Raw genomic sequence first — 19,535 nt, 5'->3', positions numbered from 1 at the left:
TTAGATTTTCTTGCGATTTAAGAGCAGTTGGAGGCCACAGAAGGAGAAAGTTGTAACTGGCATTAGCTCGTCTGGAGAGTTAGTTAACACAGTGTCCAAAGAAGGGCCAGAAGTATACAGAATGGTGTTGCCTACGTAGAGGTGAATCAAAGAATCACCAGCAGCAAGAGCGACATCATTGATGTATAGAGAGAAAGAGGTAGACCGGAATTGGAACCCTGTGGCACCCCCATTGAGACTGCCAGAGGTTCGGACAACAGGCCTTCTGATTTAACACACTGAACTCTGTCTGAGAAGTAGTTGGTGAAGCAGGCGAGGCAGTCATTTGAGAAACCAAGGTTGTTGAGTCTGCCCGATAAGAATGTGGTGATTGACAAAGTCGAAAGCCTTGGCCAGGTCGATGAATACAGCGTGCGTATTGTCTCTTACTCGATAGCCCGGTTATGATATCGTTTAGGACCTTGAGCGTAGCTGAGGTGCCCCATGAACCAGCTTCGGAAACCAGATTGCATAGCAGAGAAGGTACGGTGGGATTCGAAATGGTCGGGTGATCTGTTTGTTAACTTGGCTTTCGAAGACCTTGGGTCTCGAGTGTCTCCCCCTTTGAAGAGGGGTAAGGACCACGGCAGCTTTCAATCTTTGGGGATCTCAGATGATAAGTGAAAGAAGAGATGTTGAACAGGCTAGTAATAGGGGTTGCAACAATTTCGGATCATTTTCGGAAAAGAGGGTCCAGATTGTCTAACCCGGCTGATTTGTATTGGTCCAGATTTTGCAGCTCTTTCAGAACATCAGCTGTCTGTATTTGGGTGAAGGAGGAATGGGGTAGGCTTGGCAAATTCTGGGGGGTGCAGGGCTGTTGACTGGGGTAGTAGCCAAGGTGGAAAGCATGGCCAGTCGTAGACAAATGCTTATTGAAAATGTTCAATTATTGTGGATTTGTCGCGGTGGTGACAGTGTTTCCTATCCTCAGTGCAGTGGGCAGCTGGGGAGGTGCTCTTAATTTTCCATGGACTTTCACAGTGTCCCAGAACTTTTGGGAGTTTGTGCTGCTAAGTTTAAGATGGTGAGGAAAGCACTTTCAAAGAATAACCAGGCATCCTCAACTGACGGAATGAGGTCAATATCCTTTCAGGATACCCGGACAACAGATCGATTAGAAAGGCCTGCTCGCTAAAAGAATGTTTTAGGGGGCGTTTGACAGTGATGACGGGTGATCGTTTGACCACGACCCATTACAGACGCAGGCAATGAGACATGATCGCTGAGATCCTGGTTGGAAGACAGCAGAGGTGTATTTGGAGGGCAGTTTGGTTAGGATGATATCTAAGAGGGCATTGTGCCTTTACGGTTTGGGGTTGTACCTGGTAGTTCATTGATAATTTGTGTGAGATTGAGAGCATCAAGTTTAGATTGTAGGATGGGAGGTGGATTTAAGCATGTCCCAGTTTAGGTCACCTAACAGCATGAGCTCTGAAGATAGATGGGGGGCAATCAATTCACATTGGTGTCCAGGGCACAGCTGGGGGCAGAAGGTGGTCTATAGCAGTGGCAATGGTGAGAGACTTGTTTCTGGAAAGGTGGATTTTTACAAAGTAGAAGCTCAAATTGTTTGGGCACAGACCTGGATAGTAAGACAGAACTCTGCAGTAGATTGCAACTCCACACCCTTCGGCAGTTCTATCTTGTCGGAAAATGTTATAGTTAGGGATGGAAATGTCGGGGTTTTGTTAGCCTTCTTAAGCCAGGATTCAGACACGGCTATGACATCCGGGTTGGCAGAGTGTGCTAAAGCAGTGAATAAAACAAACTTAGGGAGGAGGAGCTTCTAATGTTACATGCATGAAACCAAGGCTTTACGGTTACAGAAGTGAACAAATGAGAGCGCCTGGGGAATGGGAGTGGAGCTAGGGCCTGGATTAACCTCTACATCACCAGAGGAAGAGAGGAGGAGTAGGATAAGGGTACGGCTAAAGGTTATAAGAACTGGTCGTCTAGTAGAATAGATTCAAGGAATAATGTACAGACAAAGGTATCATGACAGAGCTTTTCTATGACTGAAAGCTGACTGAAACATTATATAAAGACTCAGATGTAGAAGACATAACATGCATTTAAACTGAGCCATGGATTCTACACCTATTTCATGGCTTTTCTTATATCTTGGACTGGACATTGAATTGCCAGAGCTCCATCCAGCCCTCGTAAAAGGACCGACAGTATATTACAGAACTCCTGACTGAGAAGCATAGAAGAAATGGTGATGGGAACCTCTTGTTTTCAACTGTCACCAGACGTTGAGCACACACATTGGCTTAGGTGTAGCCAACTGCTGCTGACAGTTTTAAATTCAGGTAGCATGCAGTGGAGAATGTAATGACTACCTGAACCCAAATTGTGCTTCTGGAAACCTGTGGAGATATGCCTAAATTGCAGGTGTCGTCTTGTAAACGTTTGGTTTCTGGTGTGATCCTGCTCGTTAAAAGAGTTAGAGTCATCTCCGTTAAGATTGCACTACTAAGGCTACTATAGATTTACTGCTCACTGAAAGCATGGCCATGTCCGATTATCCCTACTTGCATTCTAAATAGTAGACTGATTGAGTGCGTGAAAATAGAACGTTTTTATAGTATGTGCAATTGTTTGTATATCCTGGATATTACGAAAGTTGTGCCACAGGGGTCGATTCAGGGTCCTGTACTTTTTACTGTTAACATTAACTACAATATTAACAAATTGTAACCTGCACTAGTACAGTGCCTTTGGAAAGTATTCAGACCCCTTGACATTTTCCACATTTTGTTATGTTACAGCCTTATTCTAAAATGGATTCAATAGTTTTTTGACTAATCAATCTACACGCAATACCCCATCATGACAAAGCAAAAACAGGTTTTTAGAAATATCACATTTACATAAGTATTCAGACTCTTTACTCAGTACTTTGTTGAAGCACCTTTGGCAGCGATTACAGCCTCCAGTCTTCTTGGGTATGACGGTACAAGATTGGCACACCTGTATTTGGGGAGTTTCTCCAATTTTTCTCTGCAGATCCTCTTAAGCTCTGTCAGGTTGGATGGGGAGGGTTGCTGCACAGGTTCTCTTTTCAGGTCTCGATCTTCCGGGCTCTGGCTGGGCGTCTCAAAGAAATTCAGAGACTTGTCACAAAGCCACACCTGCGTTGTCTTGGCTGTATGCTTAGGGTCGCTGTCCTGTTGGAAGGCGAACCTTCACCCCAGTCTGAGGTCCTAAGCACTCTGGAGCAGGTTTTCATCAAGGATCTCTCTGTACTTTGCTCCGTTCATCTTTCCCTCAATCCTGACTAGTCTCCCAGTCCCTGCCACTGAAAAACATCCCCACAGCATGATGCTGCCACCACCATGCTTCACCGTAGGGGATGGTGCCATGTTACCTCACGTGGCGCTTGGCATTCAGGCCAAGCTGTTCAATCTTGGTTTCATCAGACCAGAGAATCTTGTTTCTCACGATTTCTCAAGAGTCCTTAGGTGTCTTTTGGCAAAGTCCAAGCGGGCTGTCATGTGCCTTTTACTGAAGAGTGGTTTCCGTCTGGCCCATCTACCATAAAGGTCTGATTGGTGGAGTGCTGCAGAGATGGTTGTCCTTCTGGAAGGTTCTCCCATCTGCACAGAGTAACTCTGGAGCTCTGTCTGAGTTATTATCGGGTTCTTGGTCACCTCCCTGACCAAGGCCCTTCTCCCCCGATTGCTGGCCAGTTCTAGGAAGAGTATTGGTGGTTCCAACCTTCTTCCATTTAAGAATGATGGAGGCCACAGTTTTCTTGGGGACCTTCAATGCTGCAAAAAAATGTTGGTACCCTTCCCCAGATCTGTGCCTCGACACCATCCCATCTCGGTGCTCTACGGACAATTCCTTTGACCTCATGGCTTGATTTTTGCTCTGACATGCACTGTCAACTGTGGGAACTTATATAGACAGGTGTTTGCTTTTCCAAATAATGTCCAATCAATTGAATTTACCACAGGTGGACTCCAATCAGTTGTAGAAACATCTCAAGGATGATCAATGGAAACAGGATGCACCTGTGCTCAATTTCGAGTCTCATAGCAAAGGGTCTGAATACTTGTAAATGTAAATAAGTATTATTTCATTTTTTTACAATAGCAAAAATGTCTAAAGACCAGTTTTCACTTTTTCATTATGGGGTATTATGTGTAGATTGATGAGGGGGAAAATGTTATTTAATCCATTTTAGAATAAGGCTGTAATGGGTCTGAATACTTTTCGAATGCATATATATTGCTCATTCTCATATTGCTCATTCTGACATTTTGTAATTTCTATTTTTTTAACTTTTTGTATTATGTGTGTATTCTTATTGTATTGCGCTGACCTAATGGCTAAATATAAATTAACTGGTGCCTCTTTTTTTCCTTAATACGTTTAAGGTCAATTTATTTGGTTTTTCAAAATTCATTACATGTTAAAATTTTAAATCAATTTAAGATCAGCATGTGGGCATATGGCATCTATCGGGGATCATCCCTACCACAACAAACTGCATAGAATATTAGACAGACATGGTTACTCAAAGGGTTTGGTCACCGATCTTTATCATTAAAGAATCTATGGATTGTAATATTTGTGTTGTGGAGAAATGACCAGGCAGGAGACGGGAGTACAGTTAGTTTGCTTTAGTCAAAACCCCTCGTGCTCTACAGCCCCCGGCACAATAGTGCGCATGTGCATTTCCTATTAGGTTTGGTAACGTAACACTGCCGTAATACATTACTGCGTAGTAACAGCATAGTAACTAATAGAAACAGATGTAGATCACAGATGTAGATCACAGATACTACATGGATAAGAGAGCTAACATCGATATTGACATGTTTTCACAACTAACCTTATTTCATTAAACTGTTGAGAGCCCCTCTCTCTGCACGTCTCTACCCGCTGTAACGGCTGTCTTCGTCGTCAGATGAAACAGAGAAGTCATCGTCGGAAAAGGTGGACCAATACGCAGCGGAGGATGTGTTCATCATTAGAATATTTTTTATGAAAAAGAGAACACTACAAAAATAAACAAAAGACGACAGCAAAGCAGTCCTGTCAGGTACAAAACACTAACAGAAACAATTACCCACAAAACCCAAAGGAAAAACGTGCTCCTTATGTGTGACTCCCAATCAACAACAACGAACTTCAGCTGTGCCTGATTGGGAGCCACACACGCGGCCCAAAACACAGAATTACAAAAACCTAGAAAAATAACATAGAACGCCCACCCAATGTAACACCCTGGCCTAACCAAAATAAAGAACAAAAAACCCTTCTCTATGGCCAGGGCGTTACACCCGCCGAGAAAGTTATAAAGCAGAGCGAGAGAGAATGCAATGGAAGTGGTAAGATATTCTATAAGGTCAGCCTATTTATTATTGAAAATATGCCCTATTACAACTATATACTAACCATGTACTTTCTCTCATTTGTGTGGTACTTAAAAATATTTTGCTAATGTTGCCAGTCATGTAAAAGGAAGTAGAATTGCCTAACCCTAACCCATGCAATGCTTTATTAGCTGGTTATCTGCAGCCATAGCTGCAGGAAGTAGGGGTGCTGAGGGTGCTGGAGCACCCCCTGAAAAATCAGAAAACCAATATTTTTTTATAAACAACAATTGTTTTATTTTTTTTGTAGTGCACTGGACCTTTAATAATTATTTCACATAGTCTACTATACATTTCACATAGTCTACTATAAAACATTGTATTTTCACACACCCAATCAGTCTAAATATTTAGAATGCAAGAACTACAAGAAATTAATATCTGGGAACAGTTGTTAACTGATATAAATCAATAATTAACAGATGTGTTGATATGTCTCTTTTGTCTGTTATTCTCTGGTTTGAACAGCACAAAAGGCAGAAATAGCATCAGGATATATAAAGCACAGTCACGTATATAAAAGTTAAACATATGAAATCAACAAATAAAAGCAAGGCAGTGGCTGCTAGTACAGGCCAGGAAGGCAATGGGTGTGTACGAAATCTGTAATCATACTAAATACTAATTAAAATGTACTGTTAAGTAAAAAAAAAATAATGCAGTAAGCAACAAATATAAATGTTCTAGGATCATACATACTAGGATCATACATACTAGGATCATACATACTAGGACATACATACTGAGAATGTGTCATCTAATGCAGTGTTTCCCAATTCTGGTCCTCAAGTACAACCAGAAGTAGTACCATATTTCTGTGGCACACAGACAAGTACCCCTTATTCTACTTGTCATCTAATCATCAAGCCCTTGACAAGTGTTAATCAGGTGTTTTTGTCCGGCCTACAATAAAAATTTGTGCTCTTGGGGGTACTTGGGGGGTTGGGAAACTGATCTAATGCCCAATTGCGTTGTTTACTGCCATACGTTCATTTTGGTACAACACGTCCCCTGATCTTATTTGCAGCTGTTGTCAAACTCAACTGGGTCTGAAAAGATAATTCTCTTCCTCAATAGCATGCAGTGAATTCTTAACCGAAATGAGAATAACATCCTTGCATTTAAAACATTTGCCGTGACTGAATACCCACACTTGCGTTCTACATAGTAGGCTTTTTGTGTATGTGAAATTAGAGTTTTATAGTATGTTGAAATTTCAAACATCAAGCATGCTTAAATGCCAGGATGTCATACTCATTTGGCCTTTCATCTAGTAGAATTCACTGCACCCTATTGAGGAAGAGAATCGTCTTCTCACAAGTGTGTTTGACAACAGCTGGTAATCAGAATAGGGGACGCACTCTACAAAAATAAACCAAGGGAGCGGGACAATCGCGATTGCGCATTAGATGAAGCCTTCTCAGTACGGATAAGTAGTATGTTGACATTTGTTGCTTTCTGAATGTGTTTTTACTAAACGATACGTTCTATCTAGTATGTAGTATGATTAGTACACAGTATGTCGTTTTAGTAATTAGTAGGCAAGAAATTTCACATAGGCTACTATATAAATTTCTATTTTTGCATACCCAAACAGCCTACTATTTAGGACGCAGGTACAGGTGTCCGGCCTCTGCCAATTTCTCTGGGATAGTACAGGTGAACATTCTGCACATTTATAGTTATCGTTCTATAGCTATAGCAGTTTAAACATGTGATTTACAACACTGTTGTTAAAGGAATGTGGAGCAAAGATCTTAGTTTTATACTATTTCAGCTATTACACCATCTTCATCCTCCTCATCATCATCATCATTACTGTCCAGTAGGTATTGACATTTTATGTACTATGTTGTATTTACATACAGTATATACATATTCATTTCCATCAGTAATGTTGTTATTACTATTTTAAAACAAATCTATGTATTAGGGCAGTAAATATCATAGGGTTAAGCCTTATTTGAATGGGACTAGTTTAAACTAATGCACATTGTCGTGTAGTTAAGACTCTCACTGCATAGTACATTTGTTCACCACTTGTTTAGCGATTCCCTTTACCGTTGTCATGTTTTCTATCTCTTCTTTCTGTTTTTCCTCCAATTCCTTCATTTTATCAGTCAGTGCTTTTTCATTATCACCATATTGATCCTTTAAACGATCACACTCCTCTTTGTGCTTTTGTCTTAGTTTCTCCTTCTCTTCTTCAAGTTGATCCAATAGTTTTTGGATGTCATTTTCATATTTCTCTTTAAAGTTATTCATTTCCTCTGCATGTCTTCTGGCCTCTTGTTCATATTTATCCTTCTTTTCTTTTGTTTTCCTTTCATAATCTGCCTTCATTTCCTTCAATTTCTTCTCTTCTTGTTCTCTCCTGACTTTATCTTCCTCCTCTTTCCTCCTGTTTTCTTCTTCACGTTCTTCTTGAAATGTTTCCTCCAGTTTTCTTAGTCTTAGTCTCTCCTCCACTCCTCGATTTACATTCTCTTGAAATCTTCTTTCCTGTTCCTCTCTACGTTCTCTCTCCCACTGCTCTTGTTGCATTGTCATTTTGTCTGTCAACTCTCTCCTCTTTTCTTCAAAGTGTTTTTCTATTCGGTCTCTTTCTTTTTGGTCTATTTCTCTCCTCTGCTCTTCTGATTCCTCCATCTTTATTCTATCTTGTTCCCTCTCTCTTTCAAACTGCTCTCTCAATCTCCTCTGTTTTTCCTCCTGTTCTCCAAGAGTTTCTACCTCCTTCTGTCTCCTTAGCCTTTCTTCTTCCTGTTGTGTGTCTCTTTCTTTCTTCAACTGTTCCTCCCATGCCTCTTTTTCTCTACGCATGACCTCTTGGAGATCTGTTTGACCTTTCTCTGCTTCCTCTATTTTGCTTTGCCACTCTTGTCTTACTTTCTCTTCCTTCTTTCTCCTCTCATCCTCTTCTTTCTCTCTCCTTTTAATTTCTTCCTCCTGTTTCCAATTTTAGTTGATCAAACTTCCTTTCTTGATTTTGAAGCTGTTCTTCTCTGTCTTTCTCTTCTTTTCTCAGTTTTTCCATCCTCATGTTATATTCTTCTTCCTTTTCTCTTTGGAGGGTTTTCAACTTTATTTCGTGAGTTTTAATCTCTTTTTCCATCTTCTCTTTTTCTGTGTCCCATATTTCTTTTTTCAACTTTTCATCTTCTTTCCTTTTTTTGTCCTCCAACTCTCTTCCTTCCTTCTCTGCTTTCTCCTTGTCTTCATGCTCTTTTCTAATAGCTTCCTCTCTCTCTCTCAACATTTTTTCTCTAAGCTGTCTTTCCTCCTGAACTTTCAATCTCTCCTCTTCCAACTTTGACTTCATCTTTTCCATGTCTGTTTCATGGTTGACCTTCAGTTTCTCCATGTGAGCCTTTATCTCCATCTCTCTCTCCTTCAGTATTGCTTCCTGTTTTTGTTTAATGGCTGCCTCTGCCTCCTGGAACATGTCATTGGTGTAGAAACTGCCCTTGTTCATGGACACCATTTTGTTAATCTTCTTAAGAAGCTCAGTGACCTGTGTGTGGTTAGTTTTGTCTTTGTTGTTGAAGACATGGAATCTGTCTCCACAATCTCTGATCAGTTTTTTTCAGTTTGGCAATCTTGCTGTTCCCAATGTAATCTTGAATTGATTCATTTTCCAAGTCATCTCCTCTAGTAAACAGAACTAAGCAGAACATTCCTGCCCGTGGACCAAAGGTTGTCTCTATGAGGTCCAAAGTGTCCAGCTCCTCTTGTGTGATTCTCCCGATACTCAACACTATGATAAACACATGGGGTCCAGGAGCTGACAGGGAAACACATTTCACTATCTCTTGCTGAACATCTTTATTAGACAATGTTGTGTCAAAAAGTCCAGGTGTGTCCACGACAGAAACTGTTCTTCCATCAACTTTGCCGACTGCCTTCTTGCAAACTGTTGTCACAGAATCAGTGCTGGGTTTAGACTCAAATTCCTTTCTGCCCAGGATAGTGTTTGCGGAGGCGCTCTTCCCATTTCCAGTTTTCCCAATCAGCACCACCCTTATGCACTCTGTGCTGGAACACTCCAATTCAGCACCTAGAAATTAAGCAATAAATGATAAGATATGAATGTTAATTACTGCATTAACTGATATTGAAATCAACACAGAAGGTTCATAGTGTTAAATCATTGTTTTCCCAATCACCCCCCAATATTTGTTCCTCCCTGTGTTCAACAAACTCACCTTGTGACATGTTCCTGATTCTCTCCCTCTAAATCCTTGATTCTTCTGTTTTGGTCCAGTTCTGATTGGTGTTTAGCCTCCATGTACATGTACAGAGTGTAGCAGGTTCTGTTCTGATCCATCATTTTGACTATTTCTGCTACAAGTTCTGTCGTCTGCTTGGCGTTAACAATCTTCAACGCATCAAAGATTTTATATCGCCCTCCGCACATCTTGATCAGTTGCTTTGTGTCTGCATTTTGTTCCACAAACTTAACTGCAGTTTTATCAACTGGAATGTTATCCTGTCTAAACAGGACCGTGATAAAGTCATTGACTCGTGAGCTGAGTATCTTCTGGATGGTCTCCAACTCTCCTTTGTCTTCATCAGTGATTGGACCCAAAGGTACAACCAGGAGGAAAGCATGGACTCCAGAGTCACAGAGAGAGACACAGTGGAAAGTCTCACGCATCACTTCCTCCTGAGTGAGAGGTGTTCCATACAGAGCAGGCAGCTCGATGAGGGTGACCGGCCGACCACACACCTCTCCTTCTCTCTTCACACACACTGAGGAGGAGCTGGACTTTGGACTGGACTCTGTCTGACCCAGTATGGCATTGGCTGTAGAAGTCTTCCCAGCTCCTCTTCTGCCACACAGCACCACGTTCAGTCTCTGAGCCTTTGGTGTCATGGTATCATGTGTCGTCTCTTCATTGGAGGTGAGGTATCTCCATTCATTCTCCTCTACCATCTTTTCTATCTTTTTAGTTAACTCTTCGTGGTCACTTCCTTGTTTGTACATTTCATGATACCTTCCTCCACATTCTTCGATCATTTGTCTCAGATGAGGATTTCCTGTGACTCCCTTGTGGTGAGTAATGATCACCATTGAGTACTTGAAGGCCTCTTTACCAAATATGCTCAGGATCAACTTGAATGTGTTTCTGTTCTCCTCTGTGAACTCCTCAGGCTTCAACACCAGCAGGACCCCATGAGGCCCAGGAGCAGAGAGGGACTTACATTTCTCCATCTCCTGCATCAGGGACTCCACAGGCAGAGCAAAGAAGTCTGGAGTCTTTACTACAGTTACAGACTTGCCCTTCAATTTCCCACTGGCTGACTCACATTGCTGTTTTTTGCCAAACAAACCAGCAGAAAGGCCTATTCCTGGAGAAGCCCTTTGCTGTAGGATAATGTTACCCACTGTTTTCTTCTTGTCGTCACTCCTCCCCAGAAGCACAATCCGGAGTTGAGACTCTGTAAATCATATTTACACATTGATTGATATAAAGATATGCAGAACAAAACAATGTAGTTTATCAATTTTCATACTGGATTGTCCCTGCTGCAAATGAAAATGGACCCTTTTCTTGTGATGCTTGTGATTAAAAAGCTTGATAGCAATAGTCAGTAATATTAAATAAATACCTGGGGATTAAATCCTCAATTAAGCTAATACAATGTACTACTAATACAACAAATTACATGACCCATGACCCTCTTGGGAATGTTTTCACAATTGTTCAGAATTTTACGATTACATTATACAAGTTTTGCAGTCCTGCTCTGCAAGATGAGTACATCATAGTTAGTCAAGTGAATAAGAAAACAATTATCTATTTACTTCCACATGTAAATTCTGCTTACACAGCTGTTAGACATTTTAAAAACAGCTTCAAAAATAAAAACAGCTTCAAAAATAATTATAATGTGGACAGATCCTAACTGAGCCGTAGCCATCCAACTTTAATATAGAAGTGTCAACATGGTGTAAATGAGACTGAATTTTACCCACCATATTTTTCTCCACTGCGTGATTGCTCCCCCAGGTTTTCATTAATTGACGTCAATCCTGAAAAATGTGTTGACAATTAATACCAGTGACTTTATCTTCGCAGTCCCTTTCAACCAAGCATGATGAAACAACAAAGCAGTCATCCCTAATGAGGAGTGAATATAAGTTGACAGTATTAATGCTATAGTTCAATTGCATTTTTCACATTTTAAGTCCAAATCATCCTAAAGTGTCTGAAATTGATTGTAGTTCAATGAAGTTACTTTAACATGATTTTAATCTCGTTTATCCCAGAACTAAATTCATATGTAATTGGTCAGCTGCTCGATTCAGTTCGGGAACGAGGAGCAGAACCTAACAAGGAGCTCCACCTTCTCTCTTTGCAAGTTACAGCCAAATGTTCCCTCCCCCACCAAAAGTCGAAAGACGCTAACACCTGCGAAATCGTGATTTGTTCAAATAAAGGACGAAAAACAGAAACACTGGAACTACTGCTGCTCCCTATCCCACGGTCGCATTCCTCCTGACAGATTCTACAGTACAAGTTACGTTTTCATAGTTCTGTACACAAGAGACTATGATGATTTTGACATGAAGCTTTAAAAAATACTAATATTAGGGATGTGCACTGGCATTGGATTTGTGCCACAGATGCTAAGAAGTTAGCATTTGGAGACAGTGGCCAGGTAAACAAAACCAAAGCGTGGGTTGCTGTCTTACCTTGTCCAAAGAGTGCTGACAGGGTAATGTGGGGGGACTATCACTTTAATACTGTCAACTTATATTCACTGCTCATATTACTATAACTTTTGTCAGTGTGCTGTATACTTACCAATTTCTCTCATTTTCTTCCAATTGTCCAATTGTGCTGATTTACCTTGTTCCAAAACATCCTTTCCAAGTTCTTCCTCAGAGGAAGATTTGAGGCTCCAATCAGTTTTACTCCTGTGGATTTCCTCTTTCCCTTGTTTCATGTCACTTGTATCTTCAAATACATCACAGGTGAGATAGTCTCCTCCATTCTCCTTTACAATCCTGTCAACATCTGCCATAAGTTGAGTGCGGTCACTGAGGTGCTGCCTCCCTCTACAGGCTCTGACCATCTGATTCAGAGGGTGATTCTCATCCATGTGTCCCCTCTTGTCTTCATGAGTTGTCAATACCATTGAGTAGTCAAAGGACCGGTCACTGAGGGTGTCTAGGATTGTCCTGATTCTGTCTCCCTCTTCCTGTGTGAACTCCTCAGGCTGCAGCACCAACAGGAACACATGAGGTCCCGGGTCAGACAGAGTGACACACCAACGCAGATCCTCTGAGAGTTTGTCATGTGACATGTGAGGGTCTAACAGGTCTGGAGTGTTGATCACAGCTATGTGTCTTCCCTCCACCTGACCACTGACTCTCTCACAGTGGTTTTGTACATAGTTGGTGTCAAATGCCACTGTGTCCAGGATGACGTTTCCAACAGCACTCTTCTCAGAGCCATTCTTGCCGAGCAGCACAATCCTTATCTCTGTAGGACTTTCAGACACTGTAACATAACCACCACAACAACCTTATTTAAAATGTTTGCTGTAAAACACTGTTGACACTAACATTATTGTTTGCTTTTCTTTCAGTATAACACCATGAACATTACACACCATATTACAATAGAACAACATAAATCCACAACAATCTAGAGAAATCAAAAATCAGTTGAAATAAATCAGGTTGATATTTTATTAATCACTCACTCTTTGGGGGCAATAGTTCCATACTGCTGCGTTTCTGGGCCACTGGATTCGAGACTGAAAACACATCCAATTAACAAGCCTCAGTATTTTGTAAAGTTGTTCATGATTGTTGATTGAATTGAATTTGTGAAACTCAGGGTAAATGAGTGATTTAAAGACTAACAGAAAACAAAATGTGAAAAGCAAAAAGGAACAATTACAAGCACAAATAGGTGCTATGTGGCATAAAAAATTCAGTCCAGGCATTATTAAATACACCAACACACATCAGCTCCATCAGGTCAGTATGGGATAAACCATTATTAAATACACCAACACATATCAGCTCCATCAGGTCAGTATGGGATAAACCATTATTAAATACACCAACACATATCAGCTCCATCAGGTCAGTATGGGATAAACCATTATTAAATACACCAACACATATCAGCTCCATCAGGTCAGTATGGGATAAACCATTATTAAATACACCAACACATATCAGCTCCATCAGGTCAGTATGGGATAAAACGTTATTAAAATACACCAACACATATCAGCTCCATCAGGTCAGTATGGGATAAACCATTATTAAATACACCAACACATATCAGCTCCATCAGGTCAGACACCCTGATTCCCCTCTAAGAACACCTGTGGTTCATGTGGAATACCTGAAGTGCTCCTGCTACTTATTTTCTTCTGCAATCATTTTTTATTGTAGCTATGTAGGTTATTGGTAAGCTGATTTAATATAATATCAACATTATTGTGAAGAAAGAATTCTAATAAGAAATAAATATTTTTTGGGAAAAATGTGACCTTTAACTAGGCAAGTCAGTTAAGAACAAATTCTTATTTACAATGATGGCCTACTGGCAGAACAGTGGGTTAACTGCCTTGTTCAGGGGCAGAACGAAGGATTTTTGCCTTGTCAGCTCGGGTATTCGATCCAGCAACCTTTTGATTACTGGCCCAACTCTCTAACCACTAGGCTACCTGCCGCCCCATTATAGAATCCATGTACACAAACAACAAGTGTGTGGTTAGAATTGGCCAAAAACACACATTTCTTTCCACAGGGCCGTGGGGTGAGACAGGGATGCAGCTTAAGCCCCACCCTCTTTAACATATATATCAACGAATTGGCGAGGGCACTAGAACAGTCTGCAGCACCGGCCTCACCCTTCTAGAATCTGAAGTCAAATGTCTACTGTTTGCTGATGATCATGTGCTTCTGTCCCAAACCAAGGAGGGCCTAGAGCAGCACCTTGATCTTCTGCACAGATTCTGTCAGACCTGGGCCCTGACAGTAAATCTCAGTAAGACAAAAACAATGGTGTTCCAAAAAAGGTCCAGTCGCCAGCACCACAAATACAAATTCCATATAGATACTGTTGGCCTAAAGCACACAAAAACGATACATGCCTCAGCCAAAACATCAGCGCCACAGGTAACATCCACAAAGCTGTAAACGAGCTGAGAGACAAGGCACGAAGGGCCTTCTATGCCATCAAAAGGAACATCAAATACAACATACCAATTAGGATCTGGCTAAAAATTCTTGAATCAGTTTTAGAACCCATTGCCCTTTATGGTTGTGAGGTCTGGGGTCCGCTCACCAACTAAGAATTCACAAAATGGGACAAACACCAAATTGAGACTCTGCATGCAGAATTCTGCAAAAATATCCTCCGTGTACAATGTAAAACACCAAATAATGCATGCAGAGCAGAATTAGGCCGATACCCGCTAATGATCAAATCCAGAAAAGAGCAGTTAAAGTCTACAACCACCTAAAAGGAAGCGATTCCCAAACCTTCCATAACAAAGCCATCACCTACAGAGAAATGAACCTGGAGAAGAGCCCCCTAAGCAAGTTGGTCCTGGGGCTCTGTTCACAAACACAAACAGACCCCACAAAGCCCCAGGACAGCAACACAATTAGACCAAACCAAATCATGAGAAACCAAAAAGATAATTACTTGACACATTGGAAATAATTAACCCCCAAAAAACAAAGCAATGTAGAATGCTATTTGGCCCTAAACAGAGAGTACATTGTGGCAGAATACCTGACCACTGTGACTGACCCAAACTTAAGGAAAGCTTTGACTATGTACAGACTCACTGAGCATAGCCTTGCTATTGAGAAAGGCCGCCGTAGGCAGACCTGGCTCTCAAGAGACGACAGGCTATGTGCACACTGCCCACAAAATAAGGTGGAAACTGAACTGCACTTCCTAACCTCCTGCCAAATGTATGACCATATTAGAGAAACATATTTTCCTCAGATTACACATATCCAAAGAATTCGAAAACATACCCAATTTTAATAAACTCCTATATCTATTGGGTGAAATACCACAGTGTGCCATCACAGCAGCAATAGTTGTGATCTGTTGCCACAAGAAAAGGGCAACCAGTGAAGAACAAACACCATTGTAAAAACAACCCATATTTATGTTTATTTATTTTCCCTTTTGTACTTTAACTATTTGCACATTGTTGCAACACTGTATATAGCCACCATAATATGACATTTGAAATGTCTTTATTCTTTTGGAACTTCTGTGAGTGTAATGTTTACTGTTAATTTTTATTGTTTATTTCACTTTTGTTTATTATCTGCTTCACTTGCTTTAGCAATGTTAACATATGTTTCCCATGCCAATAAAGCCCTTAAATGTAAATTGAGTGCTGCAGCACAGGCAGCTGAGTCACGTTGACAGAGCAGCATGGGTGCACGTCCTGACAACTTTTTACCAGTTGTAGGTAGTCTGTTTATAATGGTCATTATGGAGACACTCATTTTCCATAAAACATATTAACACGCTAGAACTGATATAACGGAGACAAAGCACTGGAAACCTACTTTAGATAAATTAGCTCAGAGGTGGTTTAAAGTAAACTCCATTCTAATGTCCACTGTTCTTATGGATAACAGTATTAAGTTGGCTTTTCTTATGGATAACAGTATTAAGTTGGCTTTTCTTATGGATAACAGTATTAAGTTGGCTTTTCTTATGGATAACAGTATTAAGTCGGCTTTTCTTATGGATAACAGTATTAAGTTGGCTTTTCTTATGGATAACAGTATTAAGTTGGCTTTTCTTATGGATAACAGTATTAAGTTGGCTTTTCTTATGGATAACAGTATTAAGTTGGCTTTTCTTATGGATAACAGTATTAAGTTGGCTTTTCTTATGGATAACAGTATTAAGTTGGCTTTTCTTATGGATAACAGTATTAAGTCGGCTTTTCTTATGGATAACCGTATTAAGTTGGCTTTTCTTATGGATAACAGTATTAAGTCGGCTTTTCTTATGGATAACAGTATTAAATTAAGGGTTTTACTCATGCTCAGTTCTAAGGTCTGGAGCGCTGCACGAGTGGACATTTGAAATTTAAGTTATGGACCTCCCTCGTGTGCTTGTGTTATGGGAAAAAGTCCACAATGAAAATTACATTAAATGTGAAGGATGATCGGCTACATTAGCATCGGTTGGCCATCAAGTAGGCTATTAATTTCTATGCCATTGCAGGCTAGTGTAGCCTACCATTAGATACAATAAGTATATAAAGAAATGACGCTATCACTGGAGGCATAGCAAATCAATCTGTGCCACTTGTGTAGCCTACCTGGACCTGGCAAACGGATTGAATAGCCTATAACTCCGTTTGTTGTTGTAGCCTTGTGTTATTATGCAATTATTCATGTTTAGCTAATTAAATAGGAAGTTATGAATTGTGATCATGGTCACAACTCCATCACAAATGTATCATTCTCCACATTTCATGTTCAGTTTCATTGTGGACTTTTCCCTGAAATGAGAAGTTGGCCTATCAGGGGCTATAGGATACAAAATTGAATTGCAATTATAAACCCAGATTTTAATCAGTAGCCTATTCCTATTGAAATAAGTAAATCTCACAAATAGACCATTTATAACGGTTTGTAGTCTTAACATCTGTCACATTATAACGGCACAATTGGCAGAAAATAGCCCAACATTCATTTTTTTTAATTATTTACACAGAGATTAAGATCCTCTGTCCAACTTTCATCACTCAAACTCTCCTGTCGGATTTATCTATAGTTATCACATGCTACAATTATAAACTATGTGGCTTGAGTCCTGAATGCTTATTGGTTGAAAGCCATGGTATATCAGACATGTATTGTGGGAATTACAAAAACATACTTTTTACTGTTCTAATTATGTTGTAACCAGTTTATAATAGCAATAAGGCACCTCAGGGGTTTGTGGTATATTGCCAATATACCACGGCTAAGGGCTATGTCCTAAGAACAGCCCTTAGCCGCGGTATATTGGCCATATACCACTCTCCTCGGGCCTTATTGCTTAATCATAGCAGTCAAAACAAGTTAAATTAACATCCATTGATGGAAAATGATCTGGAAAGTTTAATAAGGCGATGTATCTTTTCTCTTGCAACATATTCTTAAACTCGCAATAATTATTATTGTGTTGGAAAACCAAATTTAGCTTCTTAGCCTACGTTAATTACATCGATATTCCTCCTTAATTCGCTCAATAACATCATGGGAAAAGGATTTATTGGATAAATGTGTCAACTCCACTCTTGCTGTGAAAAATAAAAATGTTGGGGCTAGTTTTCATCCCTTGTAGGCAGGTTTTTCAGGGGTCATTGGGCTAGACATTTTAACTCGACCTGGCAACCCATGCAGCTTCTTCCACATTCCAGACCCTGCAGCCACAGCCAACTTGCTAGGCCACGGTTACTGTACTATATTGTCATCGGCACTCCAGTAAATTAGTTCATGATAAATCTTTTCACAGTGATTATCCAACAAAGTAAATTTAGCCACCAATTTAACTCCCAACTATGTTGCAAATGTGAACTGTAATTCATGCCTATTGAACATTATCCCATGTGGATACTCACTTTATTAACCGTAGCTGTTGAAGCTCTAGCAGGCAGGGGAGGGGCCGTACCGCAGAGTTTCTAAACCCAGAGAGATGCAACATTGCAAGACTTCGGGCAAAGTTTGCGAAGCAGACTAAGTAGAACAAGCCGGGGTATGGGGTTTAAGAAGTCAATGAGAGAAGTGAAAAATTATTCCTTAGTTGTTCATTTTCTCGAAATTTAAAGGCACAACGTAGATTCGAGCCGACGTCTTAAGTATTTGAACATGTTATTACTACAAACTCGTAGAAAGTGACAAACTGGCAAGTTTGTATTTTTGTCAAAACTACTTTATATCAAAGGAGTGCCTTTGAGTTGACATCCTGCACATGCACAGGTTGGCGCGAGACGACCTTAAGCCCCAATGACTTGTTTCTGCGCATGAGCTTCGTTTGCCAACGTCGCCATGACGTCGCCTACAAGTGTGATCAGGGATTTCTATTGGATAAGGAGTTTTAGCCTATGTTGATACTGTACTGTCTTTGTCCCGTACAGTTAGCTAGTGACACCGGGAGTTACTCAACTGAATGCATTCAACCGAAATGTGTCTTCCGCATTTTAACCCAACCCATCTGAATAGGAGAGGTGCGGGGCTGCCTTACCGATATTCGTCATTTTAATTCCATTTTACATTTATTATATATCTCCTAACTTTTGCAACACGCGGAGGATCTATGACTGTATCCAGTTGCCGCTTTGATGTATAATTGGCAGCATAAATGAAACATTTCTCTCTCTATATACTGCAGCAGTGCGTTCGGACCTGTACGGGCGCGCTCCGGACAAATCCGTTAAAAAATAGCACTACGTACCCGGCAAAATATCAGTTCCGACACAGACCCGTGACATTTAGATTATTAACATTCGGGTATTACATTTTTATAAACTGTAAAACAACAATACGGTGCCTGCCTGATGAAGGCCTTCTCCAGAACCCCATGTTTGAGATATTTCCGGCAAACTATTTTCCAAAGATACAGCTTAGAGGTTGTAGGCCATACTAGACGAAGAGCGGCCGCCCAAATGACCCCTAATAATATTTTGCCAGTTTGGCAAATTGAGTGAGAAACGTAGGCCAACAATACGAATGCGTTACAAGATTTGATGAACATCGGCCAATATATATTGTTGAGGCTTTACTGCTTTTACCTTCGTCTCTGAATGATGCAGAGTCCGCTATTTCATACTTCAAATGTCTGCACTGTGACAGATAAATGTGAAGTGAAAGTTCACCAAACATGTGCCTCCTACGTGTTAAAATGACAACTCATTTTGTGGAGTTGTGAGAGACTTACTCTATATGTTGAATATGTTTACAAATCATTAACGTGCACATTTGTAATCAGAATAAACAATAAGACTGAATGTTCTCCACCTGGCATACAGTGCATTCAGAAAGGTATTCAGACCCCTTGACTTTTTCCACATGTTGTACCGCTGCCTTTATTCTAAAAT

General features: G+C 40.4%; 3 protein-coding genes across 3 annotated transcripts; all 3 read right to left on the bottom strand.

Moving 5' to 3' along the window:
• Positions 1 to 5,641: 5,641 nt before the first annotated feature.
• Positions 5,642 to 8,252, bottom strand: LOC123739056 (vicilin-like seed storage protein At2g18540). Its single transcript, XM_045713623.1, has one exon. It carries the CDS (start codon positions 8,250 to 8,252, stop codon positions 7,443 to 7,445), a length of 810 nt encoding a protein of 269 aa, XP_045569579.1. The 3' UTR covers positions 5,642 to 7,442.
• Positions 8,253 to 8,364: 112 nt separating this feature from the next.
• Positions 8,365 to 9,200, bottom strand: LOC123739057 (DNA ligase 1-like). Its single transcript, XM_045713624.1, is given in 2 exon segments — positions 8,365 to 9,021; positions 9,023 to 9,200. Coding segments are annotated over 2 exon segments (741 nt in total). The 5' UTR covers positions 9,107 to 9,200.
• On the bottom strand, positions 9,194 to 19,304 carry LOC123739055 (GTPase IMAP family member 8-like). Its single transcript, XM_045713622.1, has 6 exons — positions 19,230 to 19,304; positions 13,146 to 13,199; positions 12,242 to 12,940; positions 11,410 to 11,466; positions 9,635 to 10,871; positions 9,194 to 9,486 (listed from the first exon to the last, which is right to left on the bottom strand). The coding sequence occupies exons 2-6, from the start codon at positions 13,165 to 13,167 to the stop codon at positions 9,480 to 9,482; spliced, it is 2,022 nt and encodes a 673-aa protein (XP_045569578.1). The 5' UTR covers positions 13,168 to 13,199; positions 19,230 to 19,304; the 3' UTR covers positions 9,194 to 9,479.
• Positions 19,305 to 19,535: the final 231 nt, after the last annotated feature.

Source organism: Salmo salar, unplaced genomic scaffold (genome assembly GCF_905237065.1).
Source record: "Salmo salar unplaced genomic scaffold, Ssal_v3.1, whole genome shotgun sequence".
NCBI classification, from domain to species: domain Eukaryota; kingdom Metazoa; phylum Chordata; class Actinopteri; order Salmoniformes; family Salmonidae; genus Salmo; species Salmo salar.
This window is presented reverse-complemented; position numbering and strand designations above follow the sequence as displayed.

Bases quoted from the DNA above. Each gene is read 5' to 3' on its own strand.
- LOC123739055 (XM_045713622.1), bottom strand. From the start codon at position 13,167: ATGGAACTATTGCCCCCAAAGA. The intron at 12,941-13,145 runs GTGAGTGATTAA...GTTATGTTACAG, and splicing joins GGAACTATTGCCCCCAAAGA to TGTCTGAAAGTCCTACAGAG. The intron at 10,872-11,409 runs GTGGGTAAAATT...TATGATTTACAG, and splicing joins ACGCAGTGGAGAAAAATATG to AGTCTCAACTCCGGATTGTG.
- LOC123739056 (XM_045713623.1), bottom strand. From the start codon at position 8,252: ATGCGTAGAGAAAAAGAGGCATGGGAGGAACAGTTGAAGAAAGAAAGA.